Here is a 22945-nt window from a genome sequence, read left to right on the forward strand (position 1 = left end):
AGCTTTGTGCATAATTAAAAAAACAAACAAACAAAAACAAACTTAACAAAACATAATGAAGAATGTAAAATCAAATTTTTTATCTAAAAATAATTTCAAGTGCCTCATTTCCCGAAAATGTTATTACGTTTTATTAAGATACTATGGATTCAATATAATGACGAAAAAAAGGAATTTGCAGCTTATTCTAAAAATTTGTTTTCCTTGCAAAATTAAAGTTAAATAAACTTGAGTCACTGAAAAGTGGCAAAGTCAACGTCTACGTGGTCGTGTGTTTAAAGTAGACGGCAGAAACTTCTCTCATTCTACATTTATGAAACCGGTAGATTGCTATAGAAAATAATATAATATTTAGATGTTTCAAAGATAATATCAACAGAAAACAAGTACTAAATATTGTGGTTTAAGTACACATCTTGGTTTTATGTCAGTGAAGTATTATATTTCATTTTTTCAGACCTAGAACGCCTCGCTGCTTTGCTATCTTACCCATTTTACATTGTTGCAGACATAAAATGCTACTCTCACACGAGTGAAATATACACTATATTTTACCGCCATCTATAGCGAAATTTAAGAAACTTAGCAGGCTATTATGCTGCGATTTTGTTCAGTCATTTTAGCAAAAAGCAACTACGTTATAGGCTTTCTATGTTCTGTCAACCGCGGGGAGTTATAGCCCCGAACTGTTGCATCATAAGTCTGTACACATACTGTTGTGGAAATATCGTTTTAATGTTTTTAATGAATTTAGAATATTAATATTAATTAAACGGTGAGGTTCGAACTAAACCTGTTTGAAGTACGAATCAAAGAACCTGGTTGACTTAAAACGATATATATCATATACGCATTATGTTATGTTTCCTTAATTTATCAATACCGTGATTTTGTTTTAGTCTGGTATATGCTAAAAACTGTTTTGAAACTATGTAAATCAAGTAAGATTTCATATTTTTTTTAATTTGCTATACCTTCATAGAAATGATTAAATGTGTTTTATTATTTTTTTACTTTTTCTAGTTCAAACACTTATATAAAAAACAACTAGTGTACATATATTGGTTGATCAGTGGTACATATCAGTTTTAGTGAAATAACCCGTAAATAATCACTGGCGCTGCCATCTAGTGAAAATTATGTTAACTACACTTCACTAACTGGATGAAACTTTCGCGTAGTGTTATGAAAATTTAAAATGAAAGTGAATAACGATGTGTGAATACATATACTTAGAATCAATATAATACAGAACTTTACTTTGACTTTACTATTATCTTTTGTCATTTTCTCTTTTTGTATATTGTTAAGATTTTGCATTTATAGCTTTTAAGGTAACTCTAAAAAAAAATTAATTATTATAAACCACTATAGCGTCTAATTTCATCAAATGTTCAGTAACCACTAACGAAGATCAACTTAAGTGTGCTTAAAAATTAGAAAAGAAAATGTTAACACAATTCCATACACCTCAGGATTTCATACTCCTCAATTGTAATTCTACACAATCCAAGATTTCTCACCTTTCTAACAGCCCCATCTATGTTTCAGTATTTAATTCTCCATGTCTCTCTTCCTCTTCATCTGAGATAAATTTGTGTTACCAGATCAAAACATCATTCTAAAACTACCACATGTGGATGACACTTAATCAGTATTCAAAACGAAGCACAACTAACAACGTAATCAGTATTCAAAACGAAGCACAACTAACAACGTAATCAGTATTCAAAACGAAGCACAACTAACAACGTAAAACCTATTTCCAACAATATGAAGGTAATTTTAACCAGTAATCGTAATTTCTTCACTGAGCCGAAACATTATCCGTTTTTGTCTTCTTTAAATCTATTTGATATTTCACAATTCAAACGTTCTATAATAACAATCTTTTTAGTCTTTATTAAGGTCTAGGTCTCGGATTTTCATTTAAACTGTTGAAATTCGATGAAGGACACATCTGGAGTTATCTAACTTGCTTTTGACACGTCCAGTTTATACTGTTTAGTGAATGCCTTATTCTAAAATAATTGCATTGAAAATTCTGAACCATTTTGTTTTACTGCCATACGATCCTACACAGTAACGACATAATTATTAGTTATTAGCAACGTCATGGTTTCTAGTAATTTACTTGAAGAAAAGGTATTGTTGCGTCATCGAGGTCACGTGACTGGTGTGGCGCCCTCTAGTTTCTAGAACTATCTTGTTCTTTCAGGAATGCTCTAGTATTTGCTAGATAGGGTAGGCTGGTATATAAAAGAGGGGAATGTAATGTGTGGGTAGATAGTGAGTAATTGATTTGCAGTCAGAAGTATTATTGAGCACGTTCGTTGTTATAGCGTTTGTTTAGCGCGATTGTTGAAGTTGAGTGTATCGGTAAAGTTATATTCGAAAAGAATAAACCAGTTTTTATTAAGAAAGAACTTGTGTCGCTTAAGTTTCGTCGGAACGAACTTACGGAAAATTAATTAACAACCGGAGACGTAACAGTATAATATCAGTCATAAGTGAACTAAAACACAAATTACAACACTGTAATGATAATTTTCGTGTTGAATTAGACATACGTATAACTATACAAGTTAAATTTGCTACACCTTCAAAGATAATGATAAAACGTACATTATTTTCACTTTTTCTAGCTCAAAAACCTATGTAAATAAACAGCTCATTTTGCCAGCTAATGAAATAAAACATGTTTAAATAACAAATATAATTTCTGCTTGGAAATATTTCTTAAACATCTGTCACTAACAATTTTAATTATATCTTAAGTTTTCTGTTAAATCTCATTTAGATAAAAACATCACATACCATTAAAAAGTATTTTTTAATTTACAATTGCGAAAAACACTATAATATATTATTCAAACGATTTTGACTTCTTTTTCAATTTTAAGTAATGTTTCTTTAGCTAAACACAAAAAGCACCTGTAAGCCTTTTGTTTTTGAGGAAATTAGTTCAAATTATTAGATTTAATGCTCGATTTTGGCTGTGAAAGTGCATTTTTTTTTGCCAAACTCAGGATATAATTTATCCAAAACTAATGCAAACCTTTAAGTTTCACTTCGTGTGGTAAGGAATATTTGGTTATTTTAAACTAATTTAGAAAAGTGAATTAAACCGTATATTTCGAACAAAACCTGTAATTGAAGTACGCGTCAAACAAGCTGGTGAACATAAAAAGATATATACAGGCTACGTACTATGTTACTTTTTAATTTATCAATGCCATCATTTTATTTTAGTTTGGTATATACAAAAATTGTTTGAAATTATGTACAGCACGTAAGGTTTTCACATTTCTTCAAATTCGCTTAAAAGTTAAGCATGCTAGGAAAACAAAATAAAACGACCATATTCAATATCATAGAAATCTTAGCATTAAAATTCCAAACCCATGGAATTATAATTTTATGAAATTTTTATAATCTTGTCTTATGGCTTATGAAAGGGTTCAAACGATTTATCATCCAGCACATAAAAGTATTTTAATAACGTCGTGATGCACGTACATAATTCCTGTGTATTGTTATGAGTGGGTCAGTTGATATTCAGGAATAAATTATCACGAAGCTTTGAAATATGGATCATGCATTTTTTATTATTATTTAATGGACAACATTTTTATTTATGCGTCGCATTTGCAAACACATAAAGTAGACATGAGGCAAATAATATCACAATACATAAATATCATAAGCATAGAGGTAACTCATAATAAAGTTAACAATTTCTTGTTGATAGAAATGAACCCTCGACCAACAACAACAACAAAAAAATATATAATCATACATATATATATATTATATTGAAATGAAATTCATTATTAGTTATTCATGTATATATATATATATACACACACACATACACACACATAAAATATGAAACATTAATACGTTCGTAAACACAGGCAAGCATGTAACATGATCACTCAAGTATTCTTCATTACAAATAGTTTCATTTAGAATATATATAGTTATACACCGATGTATACATATAGAAGCAAAAACTAATATACTGTACCAATGATGAAATATTTTAGAAGTATGAAAATATTGAAAATTACAGCATTTACGATTTGTAGACTACTTGCCTCTAGACGTAGCACATAACAGCCGATTCCTGAAGACGCACTTGATAAATAAATACATACACACACATGTATATATATATGTGTGTGTGTGAGAGTAATTTACCCTATTTTAGTAGTTCTATATTCTACTGAAGATAGATAAAAAACAATAACGAACAAAATAGTGTGCATATAAAGGCTTAATGTAAATATCAAATACAATGGCATTAATAATTATAGAATCTGTTACTTAAACCTTTAGAATAACAAGTTGTTAAGATTATGTGATACTTCCGCTCCAAGAAGATCCTGAAATATTGTTTGTTAAGGACTCTCTTGTATCGAAGTATATGTAAATACAAAAAAATATGAACATCCCACCTTAGCAATAAGAAATTATTTTAAAGGTTTTTAAAAAATAGAACTTATGATATGTTTATTAGATACAAAGTTAAGGAAAATACTATAAATTGTTTGATTATCAATAAGAGTTTGTCTAATTCCGTATTATTCATCAGACTATATTATATGCCACTTTTGCCTCTTTTCTATATAAAATTTCTGGATATTTTGTTAACACTGTATCTTTCCTAGTCGGTTTTTCACACGACGTTTTACCAAAACATTGTTTCATATTGAGTAAGAATTTCAAAAACGCATTTCGTTAACAATGTCCAATTCCTCATCATCCTTTATGATAATAGATCTTTCATCAACGCAATTTCATTTCGTATAATCCTTTTTACAAAAAACACTTCGTAAACATAACTGAATTTGGAAATAAAATGTTTTTGTCTTCCTCGTTTTATCACAAATCATCTTGTGGAAGAACACTTTCCCTATACAGTTTTTCCATAACACTTTTCATATGACGTCTTTCATTAACAGTGTATCACTATCTATAAAAGTGCTTTTCAAGGATATCATTACAGAAGATAACATTTAACTCATAAGATTCAATAGTCATTGCAGTTTTCTAAGCAACGATATTTACAGAACGTTTTCCAGTTACTAATCTCTTTAATTAAATAACTTATTATCTTTACGTATTTGACAATAACGTGTTACTGAATAAGGCACTTGCCACCTTATCATTATCTTTCGAGCATAACAAATATTTTCTGTCTTTTAGGTTTCTATAATTTATAAATGGTAGATCTAACAATGTGTGTGTGTATCAATATGGTTTTATCTAACTCTGTGACATTACGTTAATATCAATCCTTGTAATAGAGGGGGTTACTGATGCTTCCTTAATTAGAGTGTAATAAATATATTTGACAATAGCCAGCCTAACAACAAACCTATGTCACAGGCTACGTTTGTGTGGATTTAACAACAATGTAAAAAAGTCTTGGACTAGCAATAAATACAAGATAGGTTTTAAAAAGTAACGACAAAGAAAAATGTATTTTCAAAACCAACTTCTTGTACGTTTCTTCGCTAGATAATTTTAAATTTGCAAAACAAATTATTCTACAAGTAATTATTTTACTAGTAAGTTTCAATAACTTCTCTTCTTTTACTGTTGTACCAACGAACATACAATAAACCTTAAATTTATGAAACAAGTCTTTAATAATCAATAGCGAAAACTTATACAATAACTACATAAAATCAATACATTAAAAACTGTAACAGAAGTTTTTGTATAACTTAATTAATTGAATTTCTGCATCATAAGAAATTATCAAGTGAATCCGAAGAAGGCCGCGCACATAATATGTGCACAAAATAAAGCAAAAATAGATAAAAAATGTATTAAGCGAATCAAACAACTTATAAACATGCAAGATACACCGCATAGCCCACAAAACTTGCAAGGTAAAATAGACAATTTATTTATATGTGAAATGCACCACAAAAAGCATTAGACGAAAAACACAGATACTAGTTGTACCACTATTGACTCTCAAAACGTAGTAGTTGCGCTACGTAGTTGAACATCATACTAGGCATTCTGCATAACTCATAAAATGTACTATTTTGCACCACGTAACTTACAAAATGCATTAGGCGAGCAACATAGCCAACAAATTATTCAATTATTTCAGTTATTTATTTGAAACCTGAACCTTCTGACTGAGTACAGCCTTTCATTAGAATTAAAGAGCGCACAAAGTAAGCACACAAAACACACATATACGATACACGACTCTCATAACTTAATACCAATCCACGTACGTAATAGTGGAACTAAACATTATACATACCAGGTAAAAAAAAATAACCTATACACGTTGTAGACGAATCAAGTAACTAATGTAAGTATTAAGTAAACGATTTCACCCAGCTATATACATATTAGGAGAATTACATAACTTACACATACATATACATATGTAAGACAAACCACGCAATACCTATATACCTACAAATATATGCACTAGTATACATCAGGTGCTGATACTTCTAGTTTTGACGTAGTTTTAAGTTTTATATTTTAGTTATTTTAGTATCTGGTATTTTGTAATGAATAAAACGACTTAATATAATTTTCTAGTCGAAGAGAAATTTATTAAAGCGATGTTGTTTTTAATTTGGTGTTTCTTTTGTTAATAAGCACGAAACGCAATTTTTAGCGTTAAGTATTCAGACTAGCTATTGAGCCACCGCAGAGAGGGGATTTATTAGCAATAGAAAATATTCTTTATAAATAATCGAGCTGACTTAGTGTTAAACTAATGACGAATATGTATATTATCAAGGAGGGTACATAGTAAGATATTCATTTTTAAACTTATATATATCATTAAGGTTGGCGAGGTATTGGCCTTTATGGCATAGGAGAAGTGTGCCATAGAAATACTATTATATTATTCTTACTGGGAACCATAGAGAGCCAGTAAAGAAACATTTCTTAAAATTGATTATCAGTGTTATTAATACAAATGTCAAAGAAATGACTAATCTATAGATCACGCTTCGCCAACATGGGCGTTATATAAGATATATATAAAAAACATATTATGTTCTCTGTATATTTGAATCAGTTAAATTGTGGTCTAATGTGATTGTATATTGGTTTGATATGAACATATTTATTTTATTTCACCTAGATAATTAAAAATCTAGATCACAGGAAATATTTTGTTTTCAAGAGTCACGGGAATGCTATTTTCATAAGGCTTACTTTAAACCTTAGATTTTCTACTATATTGTAGTGATTTTATCGAGAAATAATTCTTTAATTTGCTTTCATTACTTTTGTTAAAAAAATACATTTCGACCAAAATATAATATATTTAATTAAAATTTACTTGATACAATATAAAAAACAAAAACAAAGAAATAAAAAGATCAAAACTGATAAAAATACAGACCAAATCCTTTAATAATTTTTCTCTTAACATAATTCAATAAGAAAACGCCAAAATGAATTTTCGTCATTACAAGATTAAACTGTCACAAAAATGTGGTCTTTTATGGATTCTTAACGACCAAATTGGAAAACACAACAAGTTATTAAATAAGGGATCACAAGTGTAGCTCTTGACTAAATGACATAGGTTTAAATAGTTAAGTTAATGATGATAGAAACAATAAAAAGTATATTTACACAGCCGAACTATAAATAGAAATTACTTATACTGATGTTAAGTATGTGATAGTTTAATTTAAAACATACTTAAATAACAACAGTACAATTCTATAGCTGTGCAAAGGTAATTCTAGAATGTATTTTAGACAGATACATCTTTTCATATAATGCTAGAAAAGCGTAATAAATGCAAAATATCTACGCATTCTAATAAAAAAAAAACATAAAAGTACAAATATATTACATTATACAAAGAAATATAATATTTTCCTAAGATAACTTTTTTTTTGAAACTTAAACAACTTATTTTATTTATCTATATGCAAGGTATACTGTGGAAACTTTTCATTCTGAGGAAACTATAATGTTCAATCCTGGAACATATAAATTGGATACTTGTTTCTCTGAAGACACATTATCAAACGAATTAACCTTATATTAATTCAGTTAAACACATGAGGATGGTGATTAATGCATGGAAGCAAAATGGTTAAGATATTTGAAATGTTTACAATAAATCAACGGCACATATATTAATTCATGACTGTTTTAGGGAAGAATTCCATATGGAGGCGCACTTTCATGATGCTAGAATTCTAAACAATAAGGCATGTGTTAGTCTCATCAACATCAGTACTGTTGTAAAAGTCTGGATTGGTGTTACATCTGACAATAAAAACAATCCCGGATCCAATGTGTACATGTACTTTAATAACATCATTCTCCAAGTAAATAAGTAACTAATCCCTAAAAAAGTATTACAAACAAAATTATTTACACAGGTTAAACGTAGGAAGCTTTTCGTTAAGGTAGAACTTCCAACTTAAAATAGCAAAAAACATGTAAAAGAACACTTACTATGCCTTGATTATACAGATAGTTTAATGCTTATTGTAAGTAATATAACCCTATAAAAACTATTTTCTATGGGACTCAATCAAAAGAATCAAAATAAAACTGCTGACGATATAACATAAACCACTCATAACAAAATGAGATATTTTGACATAATTACTCTTTATTAATATTAATTAATATTCGAAATAAGCAAATTTATAACCTTAAAAAAACTCATTTTGTTTCAATGTGTTTATACTATTTTGTTGTTCATTGAGTTAATGGACAGTTTCAATATAAAATCATAGTTGTATATATAAGATATTTTAAGCACAAAAATCAACTGAAAGATGCCTGTTTTGATAAAATAGAAACACATTAAATTATCATAACATTTAGTAAACGTTGAGAGCAAAATACAACATAATTTTAATTGATATTTAGTTGCAACACCTTTTAGCTAATAAACCCACACCATACAGACCGGATGAAATAATTCTAAAAACTGAATAACATTATCCCTTTTTCTCTGCCAAATACTACCACGCTATAGAATTTATTAAATGTACATACTCGATGTAACTTAAATTTCGCGATCTTAACTCAGTGCTTTGTCATAGAAATCATTTTTTTCATGCCAAAGGCTCTTGAAAAACAAATTGTGACTGTTAATGTTACACACATAGATTTAATCATTATTCCACCAAAGCTCTTCTTGAAAATATTAAAAGCAATGTTAAATTTAAAGCCTGAGGAAATACTGTTAATTCTGTTGAATTTCGCTTTAAATAATTCAAAATCTCTATGTCGATATTTTGACTTCAGTAACAATAATAATTTTCGCTCTTTTTTTGAAGAATGAGACTAGAATATATTTTATACATAACGTTATTAAAATAAGTTTTAAAATACAACAATGTCGTACCACGTTATTTTTTAGTTAGAACATCGACTGTTGCCGTGCAGGACAAGTGAATAAGGTTTTACAAAGCAAAGAAAGTAACATTTTCATCCTGGTTACAAGATGTACTCCACAAGACCTGAAACAATGGATTGGCCACTTTCACCCTAGTTACAAGATGTACTCCACAAGACCTGAAACAATGGATTGGCCACTTTCACCCTAGTTACAAGATGTACTCCACAAGACCTGAAACAATGGATTGGCCACTTTCACCCTAGTTACAAGGTGTACTCAACAAGACCTGAAACAATGGATTGACCACTTTCACCCTAGTTACAAGTGGTACCCCAGAAGACTTGAAACAATGGCGCATCTTCTAAGCATGCAGCTTATCTGTGCCAGATTCCGACAATAATGAAGATTGTCTTATGTATAATTAGGTGGATTCGTTCGACTCCACATCCACATGTAATATTGGATACAATGGATACCAGCAAAACATTAATCTGGAGAAATCCAACCGGTCCAACTGAATCTCTACTGCCCCTATTGGTTGGTTGTGTTCAAAACCTTTTTGTCGTTCCCATACCATTACCTGGACAACATATATAAGAACAACAACATATACATTATGTGTCAATAATCAGAAAATATTTAATAAACATTTGTTAAAATATTCTGAACATTATATATTATTTTCTACGTATGCCTGTAAGTGTAAAGCACTATAGGTAGGACTAAATCAAGCACATTTCTATTGTCTTATAATTATTTCATGAAAATATGTATTAATAAATTTAAGAAGCTTACACACAGCCACCTACTAATCCAACCACATACAAATGTAAGCATATTACCTAAATACATACGTTATGCAGTAGAAACAGTAAAATATGTATAGGTAGGAGAGGTAACTGTAGTAGTGAGGCTCACACACTATATAAAATACCTTATCTATCAGATTAAGCCTTTATTAACGAGCGTAATAGGTGAAATGTAATTATAGTGTTGAAGCAGATACGTGTGTTCCAGGCTAGAACAATCCGCTTATTTAAACTAATATCCACTATTTACGGACACTTGTGGGAAGGAATGAAACGGTAACGTGAGATGAGAACCGTGAAATACATTATTAGTAAAAACACATCATTTGAACTCATACATTTTTGGAACTTTGATATAAGTACTCCGATATTAGTTTCGGAACTTTCCCATGCCCTTCTCGGTCGCCCAAGTCTCACAGAGAACACAGTTTCATCCAGCTTACATATTGTGTGGTGAAATCTGATCCCATATTTTCTGTAGGATTCACAAGTTGAGAAAATAGTTTAGTTTGAAATAACCGTCAGAAGTAATGACGTTCGGTATACTGTTACTAACACTTTCTAGATAATCTTCTGTTTTACGGATAAGTTTGGAAGATTTCGAGTTTATGTAGTGTCTAAAACTGTCATGATTAAGAAAATGGAATTATTTCTACTTTCATTCTTATCATCTCTTTCATGTTCTGTGGTTATTGTGTTTAGTATATTCCTGTCTCACCAACGTAATCCTTTCACGTGAATGGTCTTGATTTCTACCTTCTTGTAGGGGTTTGTTTGATGTTAGATTCTCGTTCTCATGTTAGTGGATCACAATTCTTTAGGCTTTGAGAAACATAAAGGTAGCTATAGAGGTTTTCTCCATTTTCTATTTGCTATCTAACATTTTCATGGAATATTTTTGAATCTGAATTACTTCCAGTAAATGGAAGTATGAAGATTTCCTGGTTGCGCTACGTAGATAATATTTTATCAGTTTGGTCAACAACATATATAATTTCTAATATTTCTTTAAAGCAACTAAACCGTCTTTACAGAACTATACATCTTAAAGCTGAATTGGAAACAATAAATCTCCCTTTTCATAAACACGCCTATAACTAGAATTAACGCGAAGATCTATAAACCCTCTAAGTTACATTTATTTTTTCTCAAGCTACCATAAAATGATTAAAACCTCTAACGTTACCTTTATGTTTTTAAGAGCCTATAGAATAAGTGAACATTAGTACAAGAAATTCAGAACAACTGTATACTCTAAAAGAATTGTGATACCCTTTAAATTTTTATCAAACATACACATCATTAAAGCTACAAACGTTTTCTTAAATATAATGAAGGAACTACAGTGTTGGCCAAAATGTTTGCATTCTGTTCTATATTAATGTTATTGTCTACATGCATAAAGTAGTTATTGAGTAAATGCTCGAGTAGTAACAGAGAAGGTAGGGTATGATCGGACAAACATGTACGAGTTGTTATTATGATATGTATAAGTTGTCTTGAGCATTTGTTCATTAAAACACACACACACACGCACCTGTTTTGTATAAAAGGGTGTACTTTTGGTATAATGTCTTTCGAAACAGATCAACGCTTTGTTCAGACAATTCTTCTGTACTTGGTTTAGAGTCATGCCTCGTCAATTGTTCGACTGTTCAGAAATGTTATGAAGCAAATGGACATTGCCAGAATAGTAGGGTACCCCAAGTGTACTGTATCCAGAACGTTGTTTCAGGAAAGTCTACTGATAGACGTCGAAAAACTACTGCCCGAAATGACTGAACTGGAAAATTAAACACGACCCTAAACGAGCTACTGTAGCTGAGTTGCAGCGCCTTCTAGTGACAATGTGGGATGAAATCACGGTGGATTACATCAATAACCTCACCGACAGTATGCCACGTCGCCTTGCGGAGATTATTAGAGTACGAGGAGGACCAACCAAGTACTGAATGTTTAATATGAACTGATATAAGGTTATAGACGCTATTTATAATAATTAGATGTTATATTTTGTCATCATATATGTTTTGGTAAGGTTTATTGAATTACACATATTTCTAGAGGTGTTTGATAAAATTGTTTGCTCTTCTAATAGATCGTTCATGATGTCCATAGAGCCTGTATCATTATACACACTGCATATGAAGATGATTAATATAACGTGCATTTCTCATGTTAACAGCGCTAAGTTTATTTGTATTCCATCTTAATAATAATGATTTTATTTATTACAAAATATGGAAAATTTTTGGCCAAGGCTGTAGAACAACAGAAGAAGAAGAACCAACTTTGTTTAAGCTATAGCACTGAGTTTAAATCTATAGAAAATATTATAATAAAAATGAATTTATCATCACTTACAAACAATCCAACATCAAACAATTACCGACAAGCAAATAGAAAACAAGGCGTCTATATAAGAACTTGTCATTCACATGAAATAGTTTACGTTGGAGAAAAAAATAAGAATTACAAAACATTAATGATCATGCTAAGAACGGAAATAGAAATAATGCAATTTTCATACATATGATAGTTTTGACCTCAACAAAAACTGCAAATTTTCCAAACTTATCTGTAAAATAGAAAATTTCATAGAAAGAATGATTGCTGAAAGCTGTGCAATTAATAACTCATATCCGTTTGGCCATTTCAAACTAAACTATTTCCTCAATACTTGCATCCAATAGAAAATATCTGATCAAATTTCACCACATAAGATATACACCGGAAAGAACATTTCTTCCCTGTAAGACACTGCCGAAACTATTACCAGAGTCTTTATTTCAAAGTTCAGAAAAGTACACAGTAATGTATACTCGTTTCTAGTATGATATCATTTAACTTTGGTTTTCTAGCCTCCATAATAGTCTTCAACATGTATTAACGTGATGGACTGTACGGTTGTATGTTTTAGAACACAGCCACATTGGGCTATCTGTTGTGTCCATAGCAGGGAATTGAATCCCGCATATGACATTTATAAGTCCGTAAATTTACTGCGGTCAACCGACGGACAAACGCGATGGAAAAGAAATTAGGTGGTATATTAAAAATTTATTACTATCGAAAACGAAAACAGTACTATGCTCTGTAATATTAATAACATTACTGGAATATAAATAAACAGGTAAGCCATTGAAATGCAACTATACTCCCAGCGTAAGTTAAATCTAATTTGTTGTTGCTAATGTAGTATAAGGTTTAATACATATTTTCAATAATCATACTGCACAGAAACTAAAATACATATAAAGAACTGAATCTATCAAACTAACGCATCTGAGTGTGTATTTTATGAAGATATTTTAAATATTCGTTCTCAAATGCAGATAAATATTTCATAGAACAAATATAAAATATATTTAATTTTTTATTCAAAAATATGTAATTTTATACACATTCATTTAAGTGAAACGATAACAATGTCTTTAAACTCTACTTTTCCTAATATAATAAAATAACTAGGAAATCAAAAGCATCCATATTAAACCACCCACATTCAGAGTAACTGATAGAAAATTAGTAACTTTAAAGTATTAAACTTGAAATCTAAAGTATTCTGTAACTGTAGTATGTAAAGCAAGGTGCATGTTTAGCACTTGCAAATTCCACAGATGTTTAAATATTTCTAACAAATTAAAACTCTGGTTCTTTGTCTTAAAAATACTAGTTTCTTTAAACTTGAGCACTACAAAATCTGTAAAAGGTGTGTTAACATTTGTTTAAAGTGTGATCACAATTCTGATCTAGTGGCAAAGGAATATTTCTGTTTTTTGGTTCGATTTGAAAGCAAATGAAAAAGATATTGTTACATTCAAACAAAACAAAAAACGAAGACCGATATTTACTGGTGTAATAAATCTAATAGGCTATTTCAACACAAGACAAATAGCAAAGTTTTTTTGTATGCTGATTTGCACTTACTCGAATTATTACGGTCTTGAATAATGGTTTTTCCTTCATCAAATTAGTCCCGTTCATATAGCATGTAGCGATATTTTAAAAGGTTGGTTTCGACTTGAAAAATATTAATCAGGGATATAAATTATGCGTCTTTTATAGCTTTATTTTTATTTTTCAGATATAATTTTATTGCGAACTGGGTCTGATATCATGTTTATTTTTTTTATTATAAAGAAACAATTTGCAACTCCTTTCATTATTATTAAAACAAAATACTCGACAAAGAATGTTTTACGATAATTTTAATGGAACCGTTTGTCCATTGTTTCTATTTGATATTCACTTCTTTTAAACATGAACTGCACCTTATGCGATAAATAAATTAAACGGTCAGGTCTGAGACCCCAAGGTTCAGGAACAGCCGTTATTAACTTAGAACAACTAATTAGAAGAAGCGCAAATAATTAATAGTCCCCTAGTGATACAGCGGTAAGTTTCAGGGCTTATGACGCTAAAATTTGACGTTTGATCCCATGATTGACACAGCGCAGATAGCACATTGTGTAGTTTTGCAATAAAATATAAAAACCAATCTGCAGCACCTGCCGCTTATACAGCTATTCTTAACTGAATAGTGGAAGTGCCTGTCACTTCCTTAACTTTTCAGTGACTGAAAGTGAAGAGCGTGTTCTTCAGTATATGATTAGTTCAAACACTAGGCCTTCATGCATAAGAGGCAAATAGTAAAATGTTTTATTAATTTAAGTCTCATTCCGTATGCGCACTAACATAGATCTGTCGGTTTTAGTTTTGTTATTTTTCTCTGACTATCTATTCTGTTAACGTGAGGGAGGAATTGTGTTATCTTTATCTGAAGAAATAATTTCAAGCTTATTCCTTGAAATAAAATATAACCCTATAAAACGGGCAATGTCCTCAAACAAACACAGTTGCAAAAATAAGTTAAAATCCTAAACACATAACTGATCAAGGAAATAAAAAATTCTATTAGTTATTACTTCCAGTTAAAGAATGTTAAAATTTGATTTTGAAGGTTACCAAAATTTACATGCATATTTATTTATTTATTTCAAATAGATTACTTAAATATTTGGTTTTTATTTCTTAATGTTTTGAGTTGTTTTTATGGAAGTGGTTTATTTTTCTTACTCTGACCATATTTCCTAAATGAAGACAAAAATAGTCCCACAGTAGCACAGCGGTATGTCTTCAGACTTACAACGCTAAAATCCGGGTTTTGCTACCCGTGGTGGGCAGAGCACAGATAGCCCCTTGTATTGCTTTGTGCTTAACTTCAAACAAACGAAGACAAAATATATTTTAGAATTCAGGTATGGCCATTTACTGCGCAGCACTCTGAAAGTCCGTAAAGAACTATTTTATAATTTCCTAATCTTAATTCTAAAGCATATTTTCTAAATTGATAAACAATTTCCTTCGACGAATGTTTGAGAAGACAATATACGCAAAAACAAATGCAAGAAAGAAACGTTTACGCCAATAATATAATGTGTATATGTGTGTATAGAGAGAGAGTCTATACTTACATATCCTATGTGAAAAATTGCTAGAAATCAAAGAATTAGCTTTTACTACACAGTCATAATTGAAAAACGGTTTCATAAGATGTCAATAAAGATACTTATCGTGAATAAAATGAGGGATCAAAGAGATGTTGTCTGATTTACATAGTATGATAAACATAAATGAGGTATAACCGGATTCAAACAATATGATCAGATCCAGGTGGTGTGAGCATCATACAGTAAAACCTCTAAGCCTATTATTAACTCATATGGTTACTAACCAATAACCGACGACCTTGAGTATCTAAAGCGTTGTACTTGAGCGTCTGGCGATACTGCGGTTCTGATGAGTGTCTTACAACTCGTGTTTTTCTTTTCTGCATTTGTCTTTCTCCTTGTTTCAAATACGTTTTTACGTAGGTATCTAAAAATATGGGTACTCTACAAAATCAGGCACTTCAAACTAGATTCACTTGGAAAGGAAAGATTAAGAGTACTTTAGAATCCTTCCTTTTTCGGTAGCGAAATAAGCGGAATTTTTTGAAATCCATATAAATCTCATTACTTTCAACTAATATCCATTTAAACACAAAGATGAAAAATAAGGTAATTTAAATATACATATGTTCGCCAACTTTCTACAGATAAATATTTTAATATCTTTTAAAAAATTAGAACAACCATATTGCTGTTTACAAGGACAAACAAAAACCTTCTTGATTTTGTATTTTAGATCGAATCGTAGTCTGGTAATCACAATGAACGTGTTACTGTAACCTAACGTATATAAAATTAATTGTGTATACTAGGAAAGCAGTCCTAATGAGATGATAAATTATTTGTTTATTAAACAATATAAAAACTATTTATAGACATTACTCAAGTCATTTTTCAATAAGTTTTCGCTCTTGAGGAGAGTACTTGTAACATGAATAGCCAGAGGGCTGAAATCATTATCACAACAACACAAAAACATATAATGTAAATGTTGTTTTAAACTGTATTAAAATCGCGAGGTTCAAATGCCTAACTGTAGAATTAAAGAATTATAAAGGAAAATATAATATATTACTAGAACAATACCAGGAGGCTGTCCTGATGGATTCAGACTCAGCTCACGGGCACAGATGACTTGTACTTCAAGTTGACCTTTGGTTATTAGAAACCCTAATTTAATGTCTCCCAATGTGTCTGTTAGAAGGTATGATAAAGTGAAGAAAGTATTACTTTTAACTGGTAATGTCACATTACAATTCTTTAGTAAACCCATCTTCAAAATATCAAATATTTTATCCAAGAAATAAAACATAGAATATATATAAAGTATACAGTAATAGCATTCTGAAGATTTCAAGGTATTGAAAGTGAGTAAAAAAACACAAACATAACTACATAAAGTACAATTTATTATTTATTTTACAAGTTTTTCTTCTGTGATCACAAGAAAATGTGAAAATTACTAGAAATATATTATCGTTTCCTAATAACTGCCACTTTAACTAGAATCTGGTTAAACTTCTATCGTTTTGAATACAAGTATTGATTATTGTTATCCAATTCCTACAATCAATTGTTTTTTTTCGGCTTTATATTAATTGTATATTTAGTATGTTGTTGAGTCAATTCAAATTTAAGGTTGTCAGCGGTTGATAAAATATATCATTGGTGATTGTCAGGTAGTAAATTTTTGGTTCTATTTTATAGTGTTATTGAAATCAATTGGACTCATTAAGTCGAAATAATTGGTGTTCCTAAAGTAATTATGTTGTAATATTTTATACGTTATGTGATAGGCTTGTAATTTTCTCATCAAATGTTTCATTCCATATATCATATACAGTATTTTTACACTTATATCGAAAATATTCGTGATATTCTTAAACTCTTACCATCACTTAGTTTGATTTTCCTAGAAAACACCTGGCCAGGACCTCGGCGGATACCATTTGCTCCAATCGCCATTTCAGGTACCTCATTTTCTGGAGTAAAATCTGGACTTGATTGAGCTGATGCTAAGTTGGTTCCTGTTGTAATATTCGATTATGTTAGCTGGTAGCAAAAAAGTTAAACCACTAAATAGTAAACAAAATGGCTCATATTAGTACTCCATATCACGCTGTCATTATTTGTCATACATAAAATAAAGTTGAAATACTAGCGAAAAAGTAAGTATAAAAAGAAAGTGGATATTTTTTTTAGCCATGGCAAACGATAAAAAAAATCATTTCCAATTAATTTTCACAGTTTCATATACTTAAATTTATTTGACTAGGCTTTCTAAATTGAAAATTTTTTCTACTGTATAACATTTAACTTATGATGAAAGAAAACAAGTCCAGATGTTATTTCGTGTTTCACAATTTAATCTTCTGTATCTAAGAACTATAAAAAAATACTCTGGTTTCACCGGTCTTGAATAAATGAGAAAAACGGTAAAGCTAACCACAATCAATCAGCATGTATCACATTTGGCTCACGAGGAAGCTACAGATGCAGTAACCTTGGAAACGCTAAATGCTCTACTACACTAAAACTACACTACTCATCCTACCTAGACCCACAGACCTCTGGTCTTTATCCCATCTTAAGCTCAGTGTCCGAGATAGTTTTTCTTTGACCAAGTTTCCCAGATTCTTCTGTTCTTCCACATCTCCTTAGAGGGCAAAAGTGACAGCAGATAAATAGAATTTAAAAAAGTAAGCTCCATTACTTATTTGTTTTTCAATATGCTCAATGACAAAAAATCACCAAAATATACATATGCTTTTAAAAGTGAAGAAACGTAACACATTACTCATAAAAAATGTATACTCCAAAATTAGATGATACAAAATGACTAGAAACGTGGTCCACAAAACGTCCATTTAAAAGCTGAAAACTGCGTTTTGACAAAATCCCCGTGTAGAAGATAGGCACTCTCAGAAGCAATAACATTAAAAAATAAAACTGTTTATAATTATGTGTTTTCAAAAGGAAAATACTGCACAGGCACAAAAAACAACTGCCCACGACAGCTGTGTTCAAAATGCTGCCAATAAAACTTATTTGTTTGTTTGTTGTCAAGCTCAAAGCTACACAATGGGTTATTTGTACTCTACCCACCGTCATTATCAAATCGCGATTTTTAGCGTCATAAGCCCTCAGACTTGCTCCTGAGCCACCTGGGGTTGAAGGTTATACCTTGAAAAGAAGCGAAATGGACAGTTTAAAACATTACTCATAAAGGTGTGGCCTCGTAATGTACAAAATGAACATAGGAAAATCTGTGCGAAAGACTTGACTGTGAAAGTGATTTATTTGTTTGCTCTAGCCATTCCTAATTTTGGACTGATAGATTAAAGCACCGATCGAATAGTGGATTTGGTCGTTACTCCAATAACACACACACACAGGATCTCAAACTTGCAGAACATGATTTTACGGCAGCTGACCACGAACCACGGACCTTCGGATTCACAGTTCGGCACACTAACCTCTCTGAAAACGAGAACCTTTTGCAACGACAAAAACACCATCAAAAAGACATAATAACGCGTTTTCTCTAAATGGAGTTAACGCACAGGGATGAAAACTGTTAATCTGTATTAAGATTTTATTATATTTAGAGCTCCAATTTTTCTAAACGTATAAATTTTACGTACAAAATATTTTATAAACAAATTTCTGAATTAAAGACACTATAATGGATAGCTATAATAAAAGAAACATACGTTGCTTTTTCTTTCATATAACCTCCGGTTTCGATATACTAAGGATACATCATAATTTACATTTTTAAAACACAAAAATAATTTTCCTTGGTATTAACTTAATTGCTAGTATAAGGAAAATTTCACTTTTAACCGATATTCTGCTACAAGATACAAATTACTATAAGGTGCCGAATGTGTAAGCTTTGAATATTAAAAAGAAATCTCAAATAATTATAGAAGAACAGGTAGAAAAATATTTACCAATATAGGATATAAGCAATCGACAAAATGCAATCTTCTTTCCTATACATCTAAATTCGAAATATTCTTAACCATAACTATGACAAAATATTTTCTCTCCTATGACTTTTGAAATAATTTTTGTGATTTCTGATTCCATAAATATACTCACTTTCAGAACTTGATGGTCGGTGAATTCTAAAGCTGGCACTTCTAGCCCGTTCTCTTATTTTCGGCCTACTTGAATACAGAACTGTGGAATGAAGAAAAAGTTTTAATATCATAAATTCTATAAGCATATGAGCTAACATGTTAGATATATATTTATCAAATGAGCTATAGGTCCAAGATTGTTATCTTAACGAACTGGAAAAATATTCCTGATATTTACCAAATAAATAAGAAACTAGGATTCCATAACTTTACCTGCTGATGATAACTTATATAAATATATGTTAAGTAATGCATAAAACTGAACAATCAAAGATAAATAACGAATGATTCTTAAGCAAATTTTAATTTTTGTTTCGTTGTTACATTTTCCAAGAATCTAATTTCCAAGTCTAATTACGTTGTGACAAGATGAATTATGACGGCTACTAAGCTTTGCAGTTGGGAAATATGTTTCATTAACGTTGTACATACAATCGATAGAGTGAACATGTCTCTTCTCCAAAACATTCTAAAGCAAAAAGTGTTTATTAGATTCATCTCATGAAAATAGCTAAACAGAAAATTCGTAAGTATGCCTCATCATTTATGCTGCTGAATACGTATGAAACAAAAAGGGAAGTAATTACTGCCATTGCTTAAGTGTCATTAGTTATAATATATAGAATTATAGAATAACTCCAGTTAGAACAGGATATAGGAACATTAATTCAACAACATAAAGAGAGATTGGGATAGTAGGTACTGAGTGTTTATAATAATAACCTTGTGTCAGATGTCTTAAGCCGCTGCCCTAGTACATCAAAATAGTTTAAGTTTAAACCAACATCTCTTTAATATATATTTACTGTGGTGAATTTTTGCTTCATTCTCAGTATTTTAGCAATAAATATACTTAAATTATTAAGCATTTTTACTTTTTTATTTTTCAATAATTAATTATACTTATAATGACTAGATTTAATATATATGTATATATAAATATATATATGTATATATAATTTTTGTAATTCACTAAACTGTAGACAAAAATTTATAACACAATACTCATCTCCTACAACTTTTATTTCATTTCTCAAGCAATAATTACACCATCTTTCTGATGTATGTATATTTTCATATTTCTAGTTCAGAATTATACTTTGAGATATGTAATTTTGCCAAAGCTGACCTTTTAAACTATAAAATATTACCGATTTAAGTCTGACATATTTTATCCATTTTATTACAATCACATACATCTGAATACCAAGTCTTTGCATAAATTTTTTTAGGAAAAGTTCTTCATTTTCATTGTGTTGTGCTCCCCATGTGTGAAAATACAATGCCTTATTTTACATGCCCATGTTATTCTTTCTTTTTCATCTTGCTTTAGGGAAACTGTTACTTTCCATTTTTATAAGCTTAACCCAATACCTTATACATCTTTGTTTATACTGAGCAGCTAAAGATAGCTTCCCACATTCATTTAATACAGCTACATTTGTAGCACTCTTTGAGACCCCTAAATAATACTTACAAAACATATAATAATATTAATCCAATACCTTATACATCTTTGTTTATACTGAACAGCTGAAGATAGCTTCCCACATTCACTTAATACAGCTACATTTGTAGCACTCTTTGAGACCCCTAAATAATACTTACAAAACATATAATAATATTAACCCAATACCTTATACATCTTTGTTTATACTGAATAGCTAAAAGTAGCTTCCCACATTCACTTAATACTGCTACATTTGTAGCACTCTTTGAGACCCCTAAATAATTCTTACAAAACATATTTGATACTTTTTTTTTTCATTGATATCTAATCAGTAAAACCCCATAGTTCTGCTCCATACAATAAATTTGAAGTTATCAAGGTTACGAGTTACTGCCCCCCAGTGGCACAGCGGTATGTCTGCGGACTTACAACGCTAGAAACCGGGTTTCGATACCCGTGGTGGGCAGAGCACAGATAGCCCTTGTGTAGCTTTGTGCATAATTAAAAACAAACAAACAAACGAGTTACTACTCGTCTTTTCAGCTTATTTAACTGAGTTTTTGTAATTCGCAAGTTCTTATAAAACGAAACTACCTCCAACCTTTCATTACCTATGAATCAACACTCGAATGATTTTAAGATACCTCTGGTTCTAAAAGTTATAACTCTTGATTTCAGCATACTAATACATAAATTAGTTGATTTATAAAAGTTCTCTAAAACGCTTACTTTGCGGTTTTACAGGTGTTTCACTACACAACACTATATCATCTACATGCAAAGGAGGTGCTGTAGTATATATCTTATTATTAACATCATGTTCTTTCATTTGTGTTATAACGTCATGCATATAGATAACAAATAGGAAGGGGCTTATCATACAACCTTGCCTTTTTTCCTTCTTCAGATTTAAAAATCCTGTTAGTCCTTTCTGAGTTATTACACGTGATATAATATTTTTATACACACTCAAAACCACTTTAAAAATATTTCCTTTTTTCCATTTTCAATTGCTTTGTTCCACAATATTTCATTAGAAACAGTATCAAAGATTTTGCTGAAATCTATAAAAAAGCATCCAAATCTCCCTTTTTTCTTAGATAAACATTTTTCAATAAGACCAGAGTAAAAATGTGTTAAATTGTTCAATGTTTATTTCTACATTTTGCCTGTTCTTCATATAATTTCTAATTTATACTTGCCCAGTTGTTTAATCTAAAACTTATAATTTTGGAGAAAACTTTCCACGTCACATTTAATTAAAAGTGATACTCCTCTATAATTATCCGAATTATTAACGTCATCTTTCTTAAATAATGGACATAATGCTTTACTCCATTATTCAGAAAACTCTTAAATATTCAGAATGAGACTAGAAATTTTCCATAACTCTCAATATTAAATTAAAAAAGAATATTAGTTATACTGTCAATATCGAAAGTTTTTTTACTGATCGGTAGACTTTCAGCTACTTTTTGTTCTTCTATCGTTACTGAAATGTTTAACATCTCATTCTTCTATCGTTACCAAACTGTTTAACATATCATTCTACTATCGTTACCGAACTGTTTAACATATCATTCTACTATCGTTACCGAACTGTTTAACATCTCATTCTTCTATCGTTACCAAACCGTTTAACATCTCATTCTTCTATCGTTACCAAACCGTTTAACATCTCATTCTTCTATCGTTACCGAACTGTTTAA

General features: G+C 30.4%; 1 protein-coding gene across 1 annotated transcript; it reads right to left on the reverse strand.

The window, feature by feature from the left end:
• Positions 1-7866: 7866 nt before the first annotated feature.
• LOC111088771 (protein piccolo-like) lies at positions 7867-22065 on the reverse strand. Its single transcript, XM_022399705.1, has 7 exons — positions 21966-22065; positions 19746-19826; positions 18193-18294; positions 17531-17665; positions 16725-16832; positions 15923-16065; positions 7867-9956 (listed from the first exon to the last, which is right to left on the reverse strand). Exons 1-7 carry the CDS (start codon positions 22063-22065, stop codon positions 9798-9800), a joined length of 828 nt encoding a protein of 275 aa, XP_022255413.1. The 3' UTR covers positions 7867-9797.
• Positions 22066-22945: the final 880 nt, after the last annotated feature.

Source organism: Limulus polyphemus, unplaced genomic scaffold (genome assembly GCF_000517525.1).
Source record: "Limulus polyphemus unplaced genomic scaffold, Limulus_polyphemus-2.1.2 Scaffold4395, whole genome shotgun sequence".
Taxonomy (NCBI): Eukaryota; Metazoa; Arthropoda; class Merostomata; order Xiphosura; family Limulidae; genus Limulus; species Limulus polyphemus.